The 23516-nt window shown below is 31.0% G+C and overlaps 1 protein-coding gene across 2 annotated transcripts; it reads left to right on the plus strand.

The window, feature by feature from the left end:
- Positions 1 to 874: 874 nt before the first annotated feature.
- Positions 875 to 2257, plus strand: LOC121119880 (uncharacterized). Of its 2 annotated transcripts, none has more exons than XM_040714701.2 (4): positions 875 to 999; positions 1068 to 1416; positions 1481 to 1967; positions 2048 to 2257. In XM_040714701.2, the coding sequence occupies exons 2-4, from the start codon at positions 1165 to 1167 to the stop codon at positions 2137 to 2139; spliced, it is 831 nt and encodes a 276-aa protein (XP_040570635.1). In that variant the 5' UTR covers positions 875 to 999; positions 1068 to 1164; the 3' UTR covers positions 2140 to 2257. The 2 variants fall into 2 exon arrangements, with proteins under 2 accessions (XP_040570635.1, XP_040570634.1); XM_040714700.1 differs by having other exon boundaries at positions 992 to 1010.
- Positions 2258 to 23516: the final 21259 nt, after the last annotated feature.

Raw genomic sequence — 23516 nt, forward strand, 5'->3', positions numbered from 1 at the left:
TATGAGTTTGTCCCTTATGGAGTATTGCTGGGAGGGGCCCAGAATAGATCCGTGGACTGAGGGATGAGGCCAGAAAAAATCACATCTCCTTCAGTAATGCACTTCAACTTTTTCTTGTATTTACCAGGAACTTCTATATCATTAAATCCATTAACTCTTGAAAGAGAAAATTATTCTAAACATGGATAAACAGAAATACACAGTATATTGTCTAATCCTATGTGGAAACTTATTCCAGGAATTGTGATCTTCTAAGTGACATGAAGTATTTAGAAGAGTTATGATATGTATCATATAAATATTATAACTTTTTCAAAATTACAGATTAGTAATGAACAGAAAAAGTAAAGATGACTCAAGGATTTATCGAAGTTGTAATTTGAGACGCAACGAAAGAAAAAACATTATTTTACATAATGTCGATTAGGTCATTAGTAACCTCAAATAAAATAAGTAAATGCAATATAACATATAGAAACATATTAATGAATATATGTTCAACAAGTTTAAAGACAAAGTTGTTGAATTAATATTTAAAAATATCTAACTTTAAAGCAAATAATAATGAAATATTATAATTTTAATATTCCACCGATGACACTGAAGAAGAACGTTATGGAACATAAAAGAGAAAAGAATAGGAAAAAATGCCTACAAATTTGATAATTTTTCATAAACTATTCCATTTTAGAAAATCATTTGAAAACATTGAAGTAGAACAATATGACTTATGGGTTCCATCGAAAAAAGTATACTTTAAACTGAAATAACTCAATGAAGGGATAGAAAGTAACGGAAGAAAATAAATATAGAGCAAACAATTAAACAAAAATGCATTTTACTGTTTTTTGGGTTACTTTTTTTCAGCTCCAAGAAGGTATATATGATAATAAAAAAATCAAGAATATCATCAGTAGTGATTTGGTGTTGTATACAAAAAAACAATATCTATCCCGTCTTTAAACGAAAAATATGAATATTAAAACAGTATTTATTTTGGTACGCCAATAGTAATTTACATTAATCCCTCAATATATACAAATAATTATAATACAATTTTATTACAGGTGATTACTACTCAGCTTTATGCTCAAACTGAGGCCCAAAGAAATATTGGCCAAAGTAATATTTTAAATCTTTTAAGACGAGGTAGCTCATCAGGAAATGTGGAAGACCTTACAAGAAAGGTGTTTCTTGATGGTGATAATCTTCCTGGAGAAATTAATAAAGATGGTAAAAGATGTGTCCCCAAGGTTATTCAAGTTGAGGAGACCGTCTATGAACGAGGAATGGAATGCCATCATAGCTTCAAAAAAGAAATGTCACTTGACGTATATCACCGATTATGCTTCAGCTTCTGAAAAGAAGTGTGAAACCAACTTCAAAAAGAACTGTCACATTACATTCAAGCCTGTTGTAAGTACTCCATTGACTAAAAAATATCTAAAACCAAACTCCAATAACCCTATATACTCTCTAGCCCCACACTGAAAAAGTAAAGAAATGTCACACTCCATTCGTCAAAGAATGTGGAAAGGGAATTGATGGGCCCGAAGTCTGTTCCACTCAATACGAGAACCACTGTGAAACAAAATACAAGACCTATGAGCTCGAACAAGACGAACCTGATTGTAAAATGGTGGAGGAACTTAGATGTCAAAACGTGACTGTAGAACTTTTCCACATTGATCAAGGAGATGATGCTCAACCCTTTGCCGTTAAAGAGAAATGTGAAAAATGGCCTGTTCAAAAGTGTGACTTGGTAAAGAAAAATGTCAAAAAGGTTCACCCAGAGAGTGAATGCAAGAAAGTCCCAAGACAAGTCTGTGCACCCAGCAACTGCAAAACAAAGCCTGGAGAAGAAATCTGCAACGAGGAATCCATAACTCAAATCCAAAACGTCCCTGAGGAAGACTGTGATCTTGAGCCAGAAGAAAACTGCCGCATGGAATCTTCCTCGTCCCTAGGTGAAAACTTTGATTATGCAAATTAACTAACTATTTGTTATAAATTACTTAATTTGTGCTAATGATATATTTTTCTCAAGATTGGTACCGAAACAGAATTGTGTCAAGGTCCCAAAAGAGGTATGTGTCAACACAAAGAAAAACCCAAAGAAAGTCACCAAACCTATTGTGAAACAATGGTGTTACGACCCAAATGATTTGACAAAGAAAGTTGAAGATTTATAATTTGCAATGAGATAAGATGATTGCTCCTATTTATTAAATGAAATAAATGAACAATTAATTCGGCATTTTAACAGTTTATAATCTTGGTTTTTAAAATTATTTGTATATTACATATTTTTATATTGTATATGTACTTTATGTTTATATGAGTATGAGAGAAGTTTTGGGTTTTTTGTACAAAAATAATTAAAGTTTTAATTACAATAACTCGCTATACTTTTATTTTGGACTCTATGATATATAGAGGTTCACAAATATATTTTATAATTAAAAATGTTCTATAAATCTCATTGTAGGACAAACAACAGCGATATTTCACCAATTGTATAAAAATATTGACTTATATTTAGGTTAATTTAGAATTGGTAATACTTTAGTTATGCTACATACGAAACATTCAATTATAAAATTTAACTTATCAATATCTACAGAATAAAAAAAAAGACAATCAATATTTACAGGTGCATACGTACTTGTAGAATGTAATTATAAAGTACATACTATTTTTTCAGCAAAACATTTCTCATTTTTTTAATACTTCTCAAAATATATATATATATATATTTAATGACTAATGAATTTGGCATTTGATTGACAAAGTCATAATTAGGTACATCGCTATCATTTTTTTTATTAGAAATTTCACCTTCTCATATTCTATGAGTAGGTGAACCCCTTTATATTTATATGTTATATCTTTGAAGAACTTTATAATATATATATCAGTCTAGTGTAAATACTAAAGGTGATAACTTCCTTCATTGGTGACCCTGACGTGATACTATTGTCCAGACCGCCTTTTTTTTTTTTTTTTTTTTTTTGCTAAATCCAGGATACTGAATGGGCCTATGCCAGATTTAAAAAAAAACAAAATTGCTGAACTATTACAATCTGGAGTGATACGACCATCATCTTTTTCGTGATCGTCTGCGATTCAAATCGTAGAAAAGGAATCCGGAAGCAATCGATTATGTGGACACTTTCAACACCTTAATTGAATCACGGAATGGGAAAGATATATGAGAAGACTTTTTGCCAAGACTTGGGAAGTTCTAAGATATTTAGCAAATTGTACTTGTGCGAGGACTATCACCAGATTACAATAGAGGATGAGGACATATATAAAACCGCGATCATATCTCTAGAGGGCTTTTTGAATTCAATCAAATGCCATGTAACCTCAAAAATACCCCCTCTCCCAATCGTGAAAATGATTTATGGACTCAATATTCGGGAACTTTCACGGACTATTCGTGTAACTCGATGATAATAACTATTTGAGCTGAGGCATCGAGTATTTATAAAATACTTGTTTTAACTAAACTACCAAATATTGGTTCAATAGTATTGAAGATTTTAGAAGGGATTAGATAAGTTAAATTTCAATTTTCTGTTCCAGAGATTAGGTGAGTGCTAGTTAGTAAGTAAAAAAGGTAGAATAAGATAATTCTATAAATTTGGAGCGTAGTAAGGAAAGAACGGCCGCTAGGCCTATACATGCTTCGCATACTATAATGGTAATAAATAAAAATCTAATAATGGAAGAAATGGGATTAAAGACTGAGAATAGTATACAAATAAGGATGAGGGAGGATGTGAGGGGCTCTAAAAGCAAGCAGCCAATAAGTAAGTGCCCTTTATTAAATAAAAATCCTCCCGAAAAAAGTAAAGATTGAAGAAATAGTAAGTAAGTTATTCTAATATAAAAGAAATTAAAAGTAAGTAAGAGCATAAATGTTATGGTACTAGGTTGTAGAAAAACAATAGCAAGTAGCTTAGAAGGTAATCTAATAGAAATATTAAATGTTCACTTTAATAAAGTGTGCTTTCTTATTAAAAAGTGTAAAAGTATGATTAATAGTTTCATGATTGGTCACTTTCAAATCTCTGGACGAACACAGAAATTTTTTATTTAAAGTCCTGTTAAGATTCCAAGAGGGGAGGCTCCGTTTCCGTTTACTTCGTTGGACTTTCTGGGACACCATGTGTCCGTGGAAGGTATATTTCTGTGAGGAGTCGAGTCAAAGTAGTTCAGAGACTTGCCCCACCGAAGTCCTGCACATAACTACAATCCTTCCTGGGAATGGTACAATATTACGCCAGCTTTATACCGAACCTGGCGAGAGATATCGGTTCTCTTCATCCGTTGTTGCGTGGGACACACTCTTTTGGCTCTAACAACTTAAGTGTCCTTATATAGAATTGGCGCTTTCCTGGAGAAATGGCATGAAAACACTTGGGTCCCGCTGGCTTTTTGGACAAGATCCCTCATCAACATCCCGTCTCCTGCCACCACTTCAACAGGAATCATTTCTGCTTTTGGATGATATCTCTCATTATCAAAGAACAAAAACTATCATTGCCTAGTTCTTCAACTTTTAGGAGACCTAGTTTGATTGCATAACCAATAATGTTTTCTCAGAAGTAAAGAAAATATATTGAGAATAATGAGTCCAAGTTGTAGCCAACATGGCATCATATTATATAAAATAATGTATTTGCCTGTGCAATTTCTATATGTAAGAGCCCTTCTGATAAGTTCCCTACTCAGTATCCTATTCAGGACCAGGCCAAAAATATATATGAACCTCTTGTCACCAATATTTCCTTGGATATAATGTACAGACTGGTGGATTATCTCCTTCACAAGCTTAAATAACTTAAAGCTGAAAGTCAAATCCTGATACTTCAAAATAAAGAAAAGAATCTGATGTATCATTTAAAGATCCACCAGAACTGTCACCATTGAACAATTTATAAATAATATGAAGATAATATATCAGCTATGAATAGTATTGTATTATAAAATAAGAATTTTATTTACTAACGTTTTATTTAAGTACCCATTTTATAAATTACGAGGGCTTAAAATTATTTTTAAAAGCTGTACAATAAAATAATATATATTTATAAATAGTTAATTTGTATCTTGGAGGATTCGCCTTGAACATTTTGGCCTTGTACTTATTTGCCTAGTGATGCTTTTGCCTCGAGACGTTTATGCCTTGAACCTTTTTTGCCTCGGATAATAATAGAGGGAATACTACTTCTTCTTAGTTATGTATTTGTTAGTTGAATTTTTACCGTTGTATTCCAACTTTGAGAAATTAAAAACAAAAAGGTAATCAAGCTAAACAACTATAATTCTTCAAACTTTAGTTATAATGCATAGATTTCAAAATTGGGGCATAATTCAGAATAATTTATTTGTTCTAGTTTATTTATATCAACTCTCAAAATATTTAACTTTAAAAGCCAAACTTATCAACCAACCCTAAATTGGTCTCTAGAAAAGACAAATAATTTTTATTTTTTGACGTCAGAAAGATACTTATACTAATAATTTGTATTTCAAAATTTTTGAGTATTGTGAAAAATTAACGAAAGGGAATGGAACGTAAGACCGAGATGATTTACTTCATCCCTTTTGGCTAAAACTGTATTATAATTAAATTGAAAATCTCTTTCTAATTGTACTTGAATAATATTCTTTTTAAATAATAAAAATAATCCTAGATTTGTTTTTGCCAGATGAAGATACGATGATTCTTTAATGCTGTAACCATAGCAATTTCCTGTTGATTGTGATAAAAATTGAAATTTAATTCATATTTAATAGATAAATTATAACTTTAGAGCAAAGAGTAAAACAAAACAAAAATGTACAAATTAACAGAACTCTACTTGGTTATGAATTTCGTATCATAAAAATATAAAGCTTAAACAATATTAATCTCATTGCAAATTATAAATCTTCAACTTTTTTTGTCAAATCATTTGGATCGTAATACTATTGTTTCACAATAGGTTTGGTGACTTTCTTTGGGGGTTTTCTTTGTGTTGACACATACCTCTTTTGGGACCTATATCATTAGCACACATTAAGTAATTTATAACAAATAGTTAGTTAATTTGCATAATCAAAGTTTTCACCTGGGGACGAGGGATGATTCCATGCGGCAGTTTTCTTCTGGCTCAAGATCACAGTCTTCCTCAGGGACGTTTTGGATTTGAGTTATGGATTCCTCGTTGCAGATTTCTTCTCCAGGCTTTGTTTTGCAGTTGCTGGGTGCACAGACTTGTCTTGGGACTTTCTTGCATTCACTCTCTGGGTGAACCTTTTTGACATTTTTCTTTACCAAGTCACACTTTTGAACAGGCCATTTTTCACATTTCTCTTATACTTACAACAGGCTTGAAAGTAATGTGACAGTTCTTTTTGAAGTTGGTTTCACACTTCTTTTCAGAAGCTGAAGCATAATCGGTGATATACGTCAAGTGACATTTCTTTTTGAAGCTATGATGGCATTCCATTCCTCGTTCATAGACGGTCTCCTCAACATGAATCACCTTGGAAACACATCTTTTACCATCTTTGTTAATTTCTCCAGGAAGATTATTACCTTCGAGAAACACCTTTCTTGCGAGGTCTTCTACATTTCCTGATAAGCTACCTCGTCTTAAAAGGTCTAAAATATCACCTTAGCCAAAATTTCTTTGGGCCTCAGTTTGAGCATGGAGCAGTGTAGTGATCACCTATAATAAAATTTGATCAATATAATTTTTTTTTTTTCAATTGAAATTTTTTCCTTCCAAAAGAACTACTGTTATAATATTCATGATTTTTGTATTAAAGTTCGAATAAATATTATTTTTGCGAATACAATTTCAAATCACCACTGATGATATACATGATTTTTTGTATGTTTATATACCAAAAAACAATAAAATACATATAATATTTTTGAATGTTTGCTCTAAATTTCTTCTTTGATTTTCCCCGTAAGTATATAATCCTTCATTGAGTTTGAAATTTTCTCCTTAGAATAGGATGCAACTAAAAAATATTTATGTACTACTTCAATATTAACCAATGATGCTAGAAAATATAATTGTCAATTATTTCAATAACTAATAATTATAAACCATTCATGAAAATGTTTATATGTTGAACTCAATTTTAGTTCAATTATTTTTTGGTTATATCCGAAAGAGCTTACTTGGTCATATCTCCTGCATTATTTATTTACGAAATGATTTATCATTAATTAAATGTTATTCTTATTATTTGAAATTTCTATTGTGGAACGAGAAAATCCATTTAATTATCTCCAGGTTATTTTAATTTAATTAATCGAATGGTTCATTGAAAACTACAGTTAACCCTCTCGGGCTACTCAATTCATCCTAAAAATTTGTATTTAAAGCCTCTAATTTACCTTAATATATCTTTGAAATATTGCCTGTCACTTTATAAATATAAATGATTGAACCTTTGGATATACGGTAATATGATTCGTATATTTTCCATAAAATAAATAGTTTATTTGAACTAAACCCTAACATGTAGGTGACATTGAAAAAATACATTGCAGCCAAGATTAATAGAAATACTATTAACCTTGATTGCAGCTAGTTAAGTAAAACATAATAACTAACTCAATGTGAAGTACTTAAAAAAAATGTTTTGTGCGTCATTGTTTTTTATTATTTTTGGCTGTAAAGTACTCTTGGAATAATTAAGAGCGTGAGAAAGTGTTTCATTGAGTACAAGAAAAATTAAATTATTACTGCATAAAAGGGAAATATATAATAATTATTTACTTTTTAGAGTGATTAAGTGGGAAAGAGGCTTTAAGTCCATCGCCAATTTCAAAATTTGCCCCTGAATTTGCATAGTCGTGTTTCTAGGACACTTAGACAACTATACCCCTTCCGAAATTAATATGACTTATCTGAACGGAACGCTAAAATCACATTGAACCCCAAAGAAAGTCACCAAACTTATTGTTAAGCAATGGTGTTATGACCCCAATGATTTAACACAGAAAATCGAAGATTTATAATTTACAATAAGTTGATCTGTTAGTTATACTTTAATATATAACAAAATTGAATTAAGTAAATTTGTACATTTTTTTTTTTGGATAAGTCATTCGTCTAAAGTTATAACTTATTTACCTTTTATTGATAAAATATAGTTTATTATACAAATCAACGGAGAATTACTTAGATTACAGCGTTTAAGAATCCTTGAATCTTCGTACGGTTGAAAAAAATCCAATACAATCATTAAGATTTTTTTAACATTTTGTCATGAACCATAAAAAAATATTTTTTTTAATTTAAGACTTTTAAAGCCAAAAGGTATTAAGTTTACCATGTCGTTCCCTGCCATTAATTTTTCACTATAATGAAAAATCTTTAGATACAAAATAAACTATCCTTTTAAATTCAGCCCTTGGAATGGCCGGATTTAAAACCCCCATTTATTTTATTTATTTAAGCCATAAAACACGAAATTCAGCATTAAAATATTTAACCACAATAGGTGTTGGCGGTATATTCTTTTTTTAGAGTATAGTCACGATTCATGGCTAAAATCTAAAAACGTTTTTCAAAAAATAAAAACTTTGAAAGCCAAACCTATTCTTTTCGAAATTTTTAATGCCCATTTTTATGTTTTATTGCTCAAAAAAAGTTTAGAAATTAGAATAGGAAAAAAAGGTTGGTATGTGTGCTATTTCTTAAAATATGCTTATTATTTAATAGGTTGTCGTGGTGTTCACTTGTCCCTATGTAATAAGCAGGGTTGCCTATATTTGGTGTAAATTGTTTTAAAAATGCATTATAAGTTTTTGAATATTTTCTCTATACCCAAAATCATACAACATTAAAATGTGGGAATTACGTGTGAGTAAAAGTTTACATTTTTGCCCCTAAAAATTGCTGTTACTCCGTATATATTCAACCAACTAAGGTAACTTTGGTATCATTGCAATCTTTATTATTATAATATATCATAATTATGACAACATGGTCTAATTCTTCGTTATCTAACCAAAATGTTTACTGATAAATTAAATATTTTTTGTGATAACATAAATAAATTAAGTGATGACACTGAGCAAATGCCTTATCAGGATAAGGTTATTGGGAAAATGAGAGTACCTTTCGTAATAATACGAACTCAGTGAAACTATGTAAAAAATTATATTTGATGATAAGAGTCTGTAGAGGACCCCTCGAAAGGCATATTAAAGGTAAAAATTGCCTTATGTTCTGAATGCTTTTTCGAGACCAAAATCATGATTAAAATAATGGGAAGCCTAATTTGTCTGGGAGTCTATCTCTAAAGAAAGAAAATTTAAAATTTGGGGGTGGGAACAAGAATTTAAGTAAAAATAACGTTATAGATATATATATATATATTAGAAACGCTATAAATGTTTTTTTATGTCATTAGTTATTTCCTTGATGATGACTTTACGGAAGCGGTTGGTGATAAAATATGTATTATTTGTCAAACTCACTATTTGTTAAAAGGGAAAAGCCTTTCGGCTCCAGACCTTTGAACAAGGTTTACTAGAATAAATAGATCCACGCATTCTAGAGCAATCTTAACCAGTGTTAAGGGTACGAAATTTAAACCTTCAAGTTGAGTGGTTTAAAAAAAAATACTTTGCTTTTCGTGATAAATCTAATCTAGTGACATTCCATAAGCTAAAATGCATTTATATGTATATGTATAAATCCCTCCTAGTAAGAATATTAAACCAATATAAACCTATTGATTTTCAAAGATGAACTCTAAGTATTAACAAATAATGAGAAAAAAAATATACTGAAAAATAATATTTAATATAAATACCAAGATAATATATGTAAGAATATATGAAATTGAATCAGAAAAGGAAAATTTGATTATAGTAGGCTTGAATAGTCCGATTAACTTATAAATATACTTAAAATTCCTGAGCGATTGATCAGTCGCTCAAAAATTGCTCTCTTTAATTTTTTTTTTTTCTTTTCTTTTTTCTGAAAAAAATACTCATTGTGCCATTTTTAATGTAAAAATTGCTCTTTTTGCTAAGCTACTCTGAACTAAATATATGGAGTTTGAGTTTTAGTTAGATTACACAACAGCTTTTGATTATTATTTTTCCAGCAAAATTATTACCTGCCAAACCTCTCCTTCATTATTTCTTTTTGGAAGTAAAATTTGTTTATAATAAAATCAGGGTGTTAATTAAATGATTGGAAATGTGAGGAAGCCTGATTTCGACAATAGACAATTAGATGTATAGTAAACAAGCTCCATCTTCAAATATTGTCTTCCTCCCTTCTTTTTTCTTTATTAATTAAACCCTTTTATTTATTAAGACGGGAGGATTTTAAGGTACTGTTTATAAAAAAGAATTACTATAAAGGTAGTATATAAATTTATTTAAAGAATATAAATAAATAAATGGATTATTAAACTTATTATATTCAGTATATATTCGTTTATTTTACTCCTCCACACGTACTACAAATTGGTGTGACCTACTAGAACAAAACAATTCCTTCTGACGACGAAACAGGATCGACTCACACTTCCTCCACCTACTGGAACAAAACGGTTCCTTCTAACGACAAAACCCTGCTGGAACACAACAGATGCCCTTTAGACTTAAGAATACTACAAATACCTTTCAGAGATTCATCGATGAGGGTAGCCGGACTTTATCGAGACAATGGACTATATGGAGACGACCAATCAAGTTATTTTATACTGATCCTAAAAATATTAATAAAATCGGTATTTCGAACCGAAACTTTAAAAACAAAAGGAAGAATTAGGCTTATCTAGCTGCGGGAAGAAAGAAAGAGGAAAGAAGCAAAAGAATAATTTGAAATCGTATTGTAATTGTTCAATTCAAATCAAAGATTCTGACTGATTCGTTTTTATAAATCGGAGCATTCGTCATGTGGTAGGTGGATTCCAGATAGAGGAGAATCCCAATTAATTTGCTCAGTCACTTTACCAATTCCTAGATCGAGATCAACTCGTCAAGAGTTCCCTAGATGGATGGATGAATGATCATGTTTACTGCCTACCTATTCGAGTAGCATGAATTGCCAACAGATGAGTTGTGAACACGTTAGTAAATTTCTGATAAAATAGAAGAATTCAAAAACAAGTTTTCCTTGACTGAATTTATATCCTGTGTCTCATATTCCATTAGGATTCGTCTCTATCCGAAGATGCCTTTTAATGAACACCAACTAGAGCGGATTTAATACGATGTAAATTATTTTTTTCATACATTTTATAGGCCCTCATGTCAAACTGCATAGTGAACATAACAATCGTAGCAATAAGAACTATCATGAAGATCAGGAGCTCTAGGTGCTTCTAGGAGAGGAGAGTCACACAAATTGTGGTGGAGGAAGAGGTACTAAATCAACTATACAATTACAAGGAGCATTGTATAAAATGAATGAAATATTGCCGGCGTTTAGACGGGTTTAGGGGAAAATTTAAAAGAAGGATTGCGACTTTACTCCAGCCTTAACAACGGGCTGAAGTGACTCATAAACTCATATTATTATGTTTTTACTCAAGCTGATATTTTAAGTTCGTGTTAAGATGCACGAAAAACCGTCTCGAAAGATGCGAACAGAGAAAGGAGGAATAATGTTCAGGCTAGTAAAAGTGCAAGTATGACTAAAATTGTGCCACGCATGTCTTGATTATTGGCCATATTTTATCATAATTAATTATTTAAATGCATTATTTCCTAATAATATTATTTAAGTTTACAGTATAAAATTCCCTTAAGTATTTAATATTTAAAAAATAAATTCGGTTCTTCTTGAACTTTATTTTTAGTTTTAAAAATAAAATTTTTAATTGAATTATTAAATAAAGATAATAAAACAAAATATTATCAACTATCTTATAACAAATAGGCATTTTAAATCATAAATCATGAAAGAATAAAAACTACATATATATCAGTCGGTGCAATTGCTGTAGATAAAGACCTTATTTATTTCCCTAATATTTTTGTTGCTGTAGAATGTAGATAATGTAGTAGACAATTGAAATTGATTTTTGTTCAAGATCAATTTATGTGTTGACGCAGGATATATATAATGTTCTTTTGTATTACAATGCTAATTTTCTTTTTCTTGCATTTTTACATACTGCCTGGTCATATTTTATGCAACTCTACAGTCAGTGAATACTACTCACAAGTAACAGCGCAGATCAGATAAAGAAAAAGTTGGAACCGGTTCTTAGAGGAGGTTAAAAAGAAATACCAACGTGTTTGACACGGGCGTCAGCTCCAGGAGTTGTCCTCTTATTTTAAGAAGTTATAAAATAATATAAAAGGAACGAGACGCGTTCTTGGAATGCTCCTTTTTCTACCGTTACTTCTTGGTACACTGATGACGTTACGATGAGCCAGTCCAGTAGGAAAAGTCTCTGATGATTTGATAGTATGCCAAATTTCGTTCTCAAACACTCTAAATAATAATAGAGGTGATAGAGTTCCAGAAGGTAAGTGGATACGATACTTCTTCCTTACAAAAATAATATTTCCTTTCTCTAGAATGATCCCGGGATTTATTTGTGAAGAAACAAGACGTACCAAGTCTGTATCACAAGTGAAAACCACTTTAGAATCGATGCCCCCGTATTATGAAAGGATCCACTAACTCTATATACCTTTGCCGTCGACATCTTCGAATTTCATTGACTCCTCGATAGGTAGCTTATTTAAAGATAAGCTAAGTGGTTTATGATTTATAAATTATTTTTACGCAAGTATAGATTCATCATGGGTGTCCAGTCTTTTATTTTCGTATCCAAATTGAGTCTTTGAAATGTTTTTTTACTTCAGTTACTTATGATTAAATTAATTTACTTAATTTATACCGTATATTTCATTAATAAGTAATTGTTAATGGTTATTTTGCCTTCAGTTATTTTATTTTTGTTACATTCATGAAATTGAATATTAATATCAAAGGTTATATTGTATGACATAAGGCAAAGAAGAGACTAACGAGATGGCAACGGATATAATACACCATCTTCTGGAGTTTGACAATTTCTGGACCCTCTGATTTTTTTTTTTTTTTGGATAAGTGTCGTAGAGAGGATATAAACTAAATAGTCATCACTTATCACATCTTTAGTTTCATTTCTGCAATATCCTAAGAATATTGAGTGTTGAGCAAAAAATTTTATAGTGATAATTCACATATTGAATGTGGTGTAATGTAAGTGTAAGCGATGAAAATAAATGACGTCTATTTATACTCCTTATGTATTTAATCAAAGCATCTGTCGTGGTTTTGTCAAACAGCCTTGCAAAGTTTAACAATTGAAGGACAATTGATTACAATACCGTTATTGTCAAATTATTATAAATAAACCTCTTTGACCTAGCTATACAATCAGTTGCTTTAAATATTTTAATAAACAAAGAAATCTCGTAAAAATATCATTTTTAATTAAACTTTTAAAATGATGACTAAATATTATATCATCTCTCCGATGAATTTGAAGATTTTCCAAATAATTAAGAGTCTTATTTTTTGAAGCGATATGAGAGAAAATCAATTGTTGCACTCTGTGACTAATTTTTTAAAGCAGAAAACATACCAATGATTTCCTCAGCATCCATATTATGGTATCTTGTTGAGGTAACTTCTTCTTTCAATTTATCTGACAAAATTGTTTGATTTAGTTCAAAATATTTCTGGTACTGTCTCTCCAAAACAGTTATTATCCATGACAGTAAAACCTCAATCCTTTTATTAACGGATGGATCAATTTTAGTTTGGTGAATTTTAAGCAAAGTGGGGTACATTAATTTAAACTCTCCGAATAAATCAATTTTAGTAGTAGATAAGGATTGATGATCTGCTGAAGCCCCCTTCAATCTCACTACTAAATCTTTGACGACTTGGATAGCATCTATATAATTGAGCTGATTATCGTAGGAATTGTAAAAAATTTTCATCCATTTACCCGTCAAATGCTTCCCTAATATAGCCAGTACATAAAGTTGTTTTAAAAAATAAGGATGATTGAACTCTTCATATATAGCGCTTCGTAATCTTCCACAGGAAGTCCCACTACTAAAACATGATCTGAATTCTTGCTCATATTCCAATAACTTTCCAGCAATATTAAGACGGTTGCCTCTATACCTTGGCAATAAAGTTTTGGGAAGGTCATTTTGGTTAAGAAAAATTACAAATCCCTTTGGATCTCCCTTACCATTTTTATAGCTTAACTTGTTTATGTTGTAAATCAAGTTTCCAGCCATGCATTGCCAAAAACTTTGCCCTTCGTTTCTTCTAAATTCTTTAAAGCTGCCTTGACACTTGTAGCAATTGTATTTAGGTGATGTAAGTGAAAATGCAGTTCATTTAAATTGTAGCCAAGTTTGTTGGACATCTATCCGTTAAGGTATTTTTAATATTGCTTAAAATGGTATTCCTTATTTCATTAAAATGAGAATCTTCATTAAAGTGACAGTATACTTCACTTAATTTATTGTTAGTTGAACAAATATGTTTCGTATAATCATCTGCCGTAGCACCAGGTAGTTCATCCATAGTAACCGAAAAACATTTGTCCCTACTAGTAAAATGAATAAAGTTTATGTGAACATCTTCTTGGGTCGTGGCATCAAATCCCGATGTAACGTTACTATTACTAAAAACAAATTCCTCTGATTGTAGACTTGATAAGTTCCCCAGCTCTCTTGCCATCATTTCTACACAGCTCTTTTTATGTATATTAATGTCATCTTCAGTGCCCAATAATGATTTTAGTAATGCTTCAGTGTTTGGTGTCATAACTTTATTTACAATACAGTGGTCGTCTACCTTCACTCTCATATTTTTTGAATAAGTTTTAGGCTGTAAAACATTAAGACGAGTCTTTCTAGATAATTTGGTAACTTCTTGACATTGAAAATTTCTTGTAAAAATAAGTTTTCTGTCTTCAATCTTTTTATAATTACTTCTTTCTTCTTCAACCCAGACATTACATTATTTAAACTAACTCTTGGAACCATATTGATTAATTTTTTATTCATTTTTATGCTATTATAAGACAATAATTTACCATGCGTATTTCTCATACGCTTTAATTTAGATTGAGATAATTTTAATTCGACCTAAAGGGCACTTTCATTTAATTTTTTTACCTCAATCTTCAATTGATATATATATATATTTTTCTAATTATCAACGTTATGTTTATTAGAAGAAATGGTAATTTTGGTAGACTTTAATTCAGATTAGCTTTTAATTTTGAGAACGGAAAGCTTTTTTATAAAAAATTTGAAGGGTTGTTAATCATTTCGGTATTTAGTTTTTTATAACGAGGTGTTAATGATTGAGCTTTGCTACTGCTACTAGTACTACATGGCTTATCAGAAGAAGGAGTTTGAAGTTGATCACTTTCATGCAATTAACTTTGGGATGGAGAAGCGTCGTCCAATGGAAAAAGTAATGTCTCATTGGATGATATTTTAAATTTATCCCTAATAGTTTGATTTTTAAGATTAGTAAATTTCTTTAAGGTCTTATTTACAATTTGCCTGATATGATTATAAAAATTAAAATCATCGTCTATGAAATATTTGGAATAACAAAATTCCTTCAATTTCGTCGCTGGTTGAGTTCATTATATTCTCCAAATGTCATATACATATAAAGAGTGTGTCCATTTTGTACATTTTTACAGGAATTTGGAAATGTTGAAGAATAAATGATTTATCAATTCCAGTGTGAGTGTACGAACAAATATTTTCAGTGTTTCGTTTTTTCTTATATGGAGACATTTTTCAATATGTCATTAATCTATAAAGAAATAAATAAATATTCATTAATTAAAAATAGTTATCTGAAAAAAAAAAAATCGCGGAGTCATTAGAGACAGAAGAAATGCACATATTTTTTTTATTTTAGAAAAACCTCTAAAAGTAAGTATGCTAATTTTATTGTGTCGCCCTCTATATTTGTAACCTACCTACCATGTTCTAACTTCTATGGACTAAGTAATATATTAAGCCTTCCAATACCTGTTCACATATTCTATCATGTCCCTATTGTGATAATTTAAAAGACTTACTTACTCTTAAGGATCATTTGAGTATATTATAGTATTTTCATTCATGAGAAAGATGATCAATCCTATTAGAGGAAATGACACTGTCTTTAAATTTTAGATCTACTTTATTATTTACTTATGTATGAAGCCACGATACTTTTTTGGACAATGTTATTGAGTAAAATATCCTTTAAGTTTCATGACTGTTTTTATGATCTTGATCAAAAATATGAACATCAGTAATTTTAATAATGATTTTATCGTAATAAAAAGCAACATATTAATATTTAATCAATTATGTATGTGAAAAAAGTATTAAAATACGGAAGTTTTCTTCCAGCAGTAATATTTTTCCAAGAATTTCATTTTTAATCTTTTGCCTTCACAAAGCCAAATATTTTTTGTAAACATGAAGGCCATATTTTGTAGATTATTAAACGTAATTATAAGTTGTTGGTTTTTTTTTTCTATTACTAATTAAACCATATTTGTTTGTCATTCTTTTCCAGCTGTTTTTCTCAAGTGATTTTCCTATCTTTGCATGATAAAAATACTTTTTTCTGAATGTTTCAGATGTTATCGGAACGGTAGTAACAGGGTTTATTTATATGAAGTATATCTTATAATTTTATAACCTCCAATTTGATTTTTAAGGCGTTCTTTATGACGTGTATCTTATTTTTTATGTATGTTTCTCATATAAAGGGTGCAGTTAAAATTATTCAGTGCACTTACAATTTTTTAAACAAAAAAAAACTGACTTTTGTTTGTAAAACCAAGGAAGATTAGAAAGATCCCCGATAATTTATGAACAAATTTATCATGTAAGAGTTCGCATGAACTATTTATGCATATGCATATGTTGGTAATATTTTTTAGTTCGCTCATGCCCTATTCAAATATAATATATGTATGTATCAGACTTAATAATAATGACGGAAGTTAGAATCGAAAATACAATTATTCCTCGTAAGATTTGAGATAGACTGAATTAGGATGATTTAAGTATTTGTTAAGATTTTCAAGAGAAATGTATGTGATTTTGAATAATGAAATTGAAAATGTTGATGGTGGTTTTTAAAAAAAATCATGAAATAACTTAAATAAGTGATTTTTTTTTTTGGGCTAAAAACTTTATTTACTTCCCAATATGACGACCGTTAAGCTTAATACATTTTTTTATGCGTTTTGGCATCCCTTCATACAGATTAATCAAAATATCTGGATGGGGAATTTTTTTCCCCAAGCTTTTGTCAGTTTTATTTTTTTAAATTCATCCTCTGAAGGTGCTGGCGTATTGTCATTGAAATCCCCCTGGACCTAGGCTCTCAAATTTTCAATAGGAGACAAATCAGGACTGTTGGCAGGTCATGTACCTTTGCCCCAGAAAGAATCCAAGTTGTCTGGACACCACTTTTGTGCCTTTTTGGAGTGGTGAGCAGAGGCACCATCCTGCTGGAAAATTGATATTGATGTGTCAATTTTCCTCTTTAAAGAAGATCCAGTTTCTTCAGTACGAGACAAAGCCTACATCAGAATCTTGCTGAGGATCTCCGTTCTGTAGTATTCGGCCGTCACAGTTTGGTTTTGTGGAATCAGGTGAAGATCTGACACTGCCTGGTGGCTGATAACGGCCCAAACCTGAATTTTCAGAGTAAATTTCACAGTTGGTGTGGGTTCCACATCTTCCTTATCTCTTTCCCAAACCTGATCTGTTTGGGGATTTGGGGCATGAAATAGCTCAAATGGACTTTCATCACTGAAGAGGATACATTTCCAGTAATCTGCAGTCCAGTGTTTTCGCTCACGACAGAATTGAAGCCGGGCCTTCCTTTGGTTTTCTGAAAGTTTGGGGTGCAAACGAGATTTGTATGGCAAAGCATTCAAAGAGTGTCTCAGCTAGTTGTGGACCGATGATTTGGATAGACCTTTGAAGTCAATCTTGTCGCAAGTTTCCTTGTGGTCTAAGATTTTGAAATCACCAGTTTGGGAACTTTTTTTTCTAATTTTTTTCTTCCTTCCTCGACCCTTCTAATTTGCAAGGGTTTGTGCATCCTTCCTTTTCTTATGCCAATTTTCAGTGGTCCTGAGAGGAATATGTAACCTTTGAGCAACGTCTCTCTGGCTTGATCCACCCTTTATTATGCCAACAGCCTTGTCCCTGGTCTCCAAAGAGTGATCTCACCATTTCGGCTATTGAATTTCAACTAACATGCTGTGGTGTTTTCTGAGCCCTTTTATACTGATGTATGATGCAATCATCGATTGCATCAGAAAAATTCAATAATGCCTAATGATAGTATCAGCCAAATTTCATTTTATTCCGACCAAAAATAATTTTTATTTTTACTATAAAACGGATATTTTCAATACTACCTTCAATTTTTGGACATACCGTAGAAGTGATAGGAAAGGCGAATGGAGCTGTTCATATTAAATTCCCAAACAAATTCTGAGGAAAGTTATAATGCCAATCACATATCTGCGAGGGGGGTTATTGAAATACTATTTGGACTCCGGAGAATGAAGTTTCTTTGAATAAAATGAGATTGAATGTAAGCAATAATTTGATAATAATTGTAGCAGTTGCCATGCTTCACAATTTTGGAGTGATGAAAGGACACAAGTACATTATTTCTATTAAATACAGAGTTGGTAGGCTAAAATGAGCTGTCAGGGAAATGTTGAATTAAGTTCATTCACTAATTATGAACAGGATTTTTTAATCTACTATTTTTGGATACTGAGAGGTGTGGTACAGAAGCTATATAATTTAATATGACCTCCACATTGAGGGTGCCCACATTGGTCTTCCTCTCGATGGTGCCCACTAAAAGTAGTCGAAGGGGTTGAGGAATGGGCAGTTTTTCTTGCACTTCGAGTCTATTCTACTTTAACTTTATGCTGAAGAGGTGCTTTGGTCTTAGGACATGGATGCCGAGGAGGTCATAGGCTAGCCTCCTCATGCTGGTTGTTGGGTTGGCATTTGGCATCTACCTTGGTCTTCAGGATGTTGATGAAGGTCTCATCTCTCTTTTTGTTGTAGCCACCACTTCCAGGAAATATATTCTAAATTATAATTCACAAGAAAAGAAAATTTGCAGTCGTGTGGCCCTTGTAAAAACAAAAATTAGGAAGTAATTTCAGAAGATTATTAAAAAAAATGTGTCAAAATCATTACCAAACATATCTTTTTGGAGTGTCAAAAAAACTTCCTAAGATAAAATGCGTTAATTCTTCGTACGTTTTGCATCCAAAAAACAGTAGGGGAGTATTTTAATATCGTTTTCTAACATCCTCTTGCTAGATAATTCATGGTTTGAGACTCTTTTTGTAGACATAGCTAATTCCAAAGATCAAGTTTTTATTTTGGGGGAAACTTAAAGCAAACAAAGTATATATTTTGTCTAGAATCATGAGGGTTGCAATGTCATATGGTTCAAGTAGTTTCAAATAGTTGCTCTGTCGCAAATTTGGTCCCAAGTTTCTTTGGGTTCTCTATCATTCCTATTCTAAGGGATTGTAGAATTAACTTTTTGAAGTATCAATCCTCTTCTTCGTGTGCTTTATAATCAAATTTGCTATTATTTTTTTCCAAATGTAAGGCCCTTTTTGTTGTCAGCTGATAAAGGCAGAACTAGGATTCCATGATTTCATAAATTACTCACTATTATATCTTATTTCTCCCCTTTTAGGATGATGTCCATTTCATCCACCTTTTTCATTTGTTGTACGTTCGTTTATTTGGGGTAAACTATACCTCATTTGAGGCAAGAGGTATTTCCTCCCCGAACATATTTGTATCTTGGAGGAGATTGAACGTCATTTTAAAAAACGAACAAATTATATTTTCAATTTTGCTGATCAATTAAGATAACTTAATATAATTGTGTGTCCAAATTGATAAATTTATTGATGATACATCGTCATCAGAAGGATTCTTCAAAGAAATAATTGTGGTGATATAATCATTTTTATTCTCTCTTAATGTTAGATCTGTTGGTGTCCATGAATACAATACGGTCGTCTTCAAGTAGATTAATCTTTCTTTGCCTCAACTTCATATTTTTCCAACATCCTTTTAATAGGGTTATTGATCTTCCAATTTACGATTCCCTCATAGCTGTTGTATAATCGATGAAAGTTTATCCAAGCATTTTATTTTACTACATTTGTTTGTTTGTTGAGTTTGTTCTTTCACAAGTAATTATGTTGGGAAAACTTCTGTGTAATATTTACTAATGCTATTTTTTCAGTTTCTTACTCTTTGTCTTGACAGGTTTTCTTCAATTCATTAGAAATGTTTTATTTATAATTTTTTTTTTTTTTTTTTTGCCAAAAACTTCTAATTACAGAACAGAGTCCACAAATCTGGTATCACTTTCAATCATAAGCAAAATACATTATTTATTTTTTTGATAAAGTAAATATCAACCTTTGTATACTATTATTTGGATTTTCGAATAAAAAGAGTGCTCTTTAATAAAAAAAATGTATATCAAGTATTTTGGGGCTAGTACGTTGTTGAATGTTGAATACGGCTCTTCTAGTTTTTTTAATTTTTCAGACAGCTCACGGCGATGAATAAAGGAAACAGAGTCCCGTTCGACATATACCCCTAAAATGGAACTTACTTTTTAAATTTGAAAAATGTTGAGTTGCGAGGGTCGTAAATTTTTCCTTTAAGGCGAATCACATCGTATATAAATTTTGAACAGTTTTGAAAAATATACATATATGACTTGAATATCAACTAAACGGTTGGTTTAACAATAAACTTTATAACAAAATAAATTTACAATCGAAAGTAATCAATAAATTTTGGTTAATGTTTGGTTCAAATCGGTCAAAAAGAGCAAAGATTCCCATAACTTGCATTTTTTGCTATATGTCTATCTGTCTGCTCGTAAAAGAAATATTATCCATATTTACAATTTGTGTTTCGAAATTCATTAGCAATGGAAAAATGTATTACTGGAACTAGACGAAGCTGGTTAAATTACCATAAATTTGACCTTTACATAACCTTTATTACTTAAATTCATTTTACATTTCCAAAATCTTCGTAGTAGTCGTCATTAAAAAAATTAAGGTTGTTATTTGAAAATTATAATTTTAACCCTTTAGTGGGCAAGCATAGAAATGTTAAATAATGTAAGTAATATACATTGTTTGTCTAAAATTTTGAAGATGTCATTATTTATATCGTTTTTTACCTTTTATTATTATACTACTGAATATCAGTAAGAATATAAGTATCCCAACCGGGCTCATCCCTCGTTTCTCCATAAATCGTATGTATCCCGTATACGATACACTTTATTTCTTATGCAAAAAAAGTTATTTTTATTTATAACAAATTGATTCATATGATATTTATTTATTTATTTTACAAATGGATTGTCTAATTTAAATTTAATTAATATTTCTTCTATTATCCATAAACTAAATATGATAGAATACCATAAGAACAGTGTCTACATAACTAAATAATAATAACTTCCATGAAATATATGTAAATTAAATTGTTGGTGGAGAGTGAACTTTTTTAAAACAATTTATATTATCATTAGGGCACAAAGCAACATTGCAAATGTGGCACACCCATCTTTATTGATGTATTTCGGTCCTAGTCGAACACATTTTACAAGTTTGCCTATTTGGAACAAATATTGGCAAATGAGATTTTGATACATCGAATCATTCATTCTCAAAATGGGCATGAGCTCTTTTTTGTCTTTTGGGCATCTCTAAAGGCGAAATATCCACCAACGATCGAGTAAATCTTTGGTTAATATTTTTTTTTGATAAAGATTTTACAAATGTTGAGGCGACAGGATTTGACACTTATAGGATTACCCCCAAAGATTGACAGTAGTCTCCACTAGTATAGAATACAACCATTACAAACACAGAGATCCAATGTATAACCAAACTGTCTCAAGTACCATCTCCTGACCCGCAGAGGCGATTTAAATATGTGTGTCAGCATATCAGATTTATCGATGGCGCCCATTTTTCCATTATATTCTTTGATAACATTAGGTCATGTACTATTAATTTTTGCTTTTGAATTCTGTCAAATCTTTTGATTGTTTTTAATGGATGGCGTCCTACGTCTGACGGTGTCATCGTAACAATCTTATTGTCTTTCCACCTCACAACAAGGATTCCATTGGTAAAATAATGCCCCTTGGTATTTTTTTATTCTCCATCACCTTCAACTCCATCAATGGTTACTTTTCTATTCGGTTTGCCCTGAAGTACCTACATATCTACAACCATATTTATCATTTAAATAGTTCACGAAGCTTATGCTTGAGAAAAAATTATCCAAATATATAGTAGTTTGGGAGATGTTATAGGGATGTCTTGGGTAGAACAATGACTACTTTTGAACAAAACCAAAATTTATATTTCGTATTCATTTAACTTTTCATGAGAAAATATTTTATCACTCTGATACATTAAAATATCGTGAATAAATCCGTCGATCCTACCCCGGCGAAAGAGCTTCAATCCCCATTTGTCAGGTTTGGAGTTAATGAATTGCCAAAGGGTACCTGTCCTTGTTGCCTTGTAGGTTACCATCACTTGGTCAACGGATGGATTTTTTGTAGAGCTCTCATTCAGAAATTGTTTTAAAATCGAAGAAAATAAAATCCTGATTTTTAAAAAATCAATCATCACTTTAAGGAGCTACATCGTTGTTTCTAAAATAGATATAGGATTTTACTAATTTATATATTTTGGATGACGTAACATCCTTAAGTATTATATATCTGTGGAGGTAGTCCAGTAGTCGTCAATTGCAGGTAGTTCATTCACTCCTATTTGTAAAAGTATCGTAATATTTTTTTTAGTTCTCTTTAGCAACTAAAAACTAATTTATAAAACATTATAAAAAACAAATAACTACAAACAAATTATTTGAAATCGATTCATTTTTTAACTTTCCAAAATTTTGAACCAATCGATGAAGGAACTTTAAACTTACATCTGACAACCTGATGAAATTTGAAATATGGCCATAAATTTTTTCACATCCTTTATGGTCGAGATTGAGACCATAATTATGTTTGTCCATTTACAAGGTAACTCGTGTAAGTCCCGAAAAAAATCACAAATTCTTGGGGCTTCTGCTTCTGTTTGAGAGGAATAATTCTTTAATAGGTGCTACGGTATTGGTGGTAAATGATTTAATGCTGCTCTTTTAAGTGGAAATATAAATTTTCCGTGACTCAACACCCAACCATAATTTTTCTCGATAAAGCCTCGAATTCTAGCATTTGTGGGTCTTTTTTTTTTAAGAAAACTTTTTGTCACAATTCCGACGCACAATGTCAATTGTTGAGGAAGATGTGAAATTCGGAGTACCTTTCTAAATAATTTTCTGGCTAGCTGCCACAGATGGGGAA

This window comes from Lepeophtheirus salmonis, chromosome 6 (assembly GCF_016086655.4).
Source record: "Lepeophtheirus salmonis chromosome 6, UVic_Lsal_1.4, whole genome shotgun sequence".
Taxonomy (NCBI): domain Eukaryota; kingdom Metazoa; phylum Arthropoda; class Copepoda; order Siphonostomatoida; family Caligidae; genus Lepeophtheirus; species Lepeophtheirus salmonis.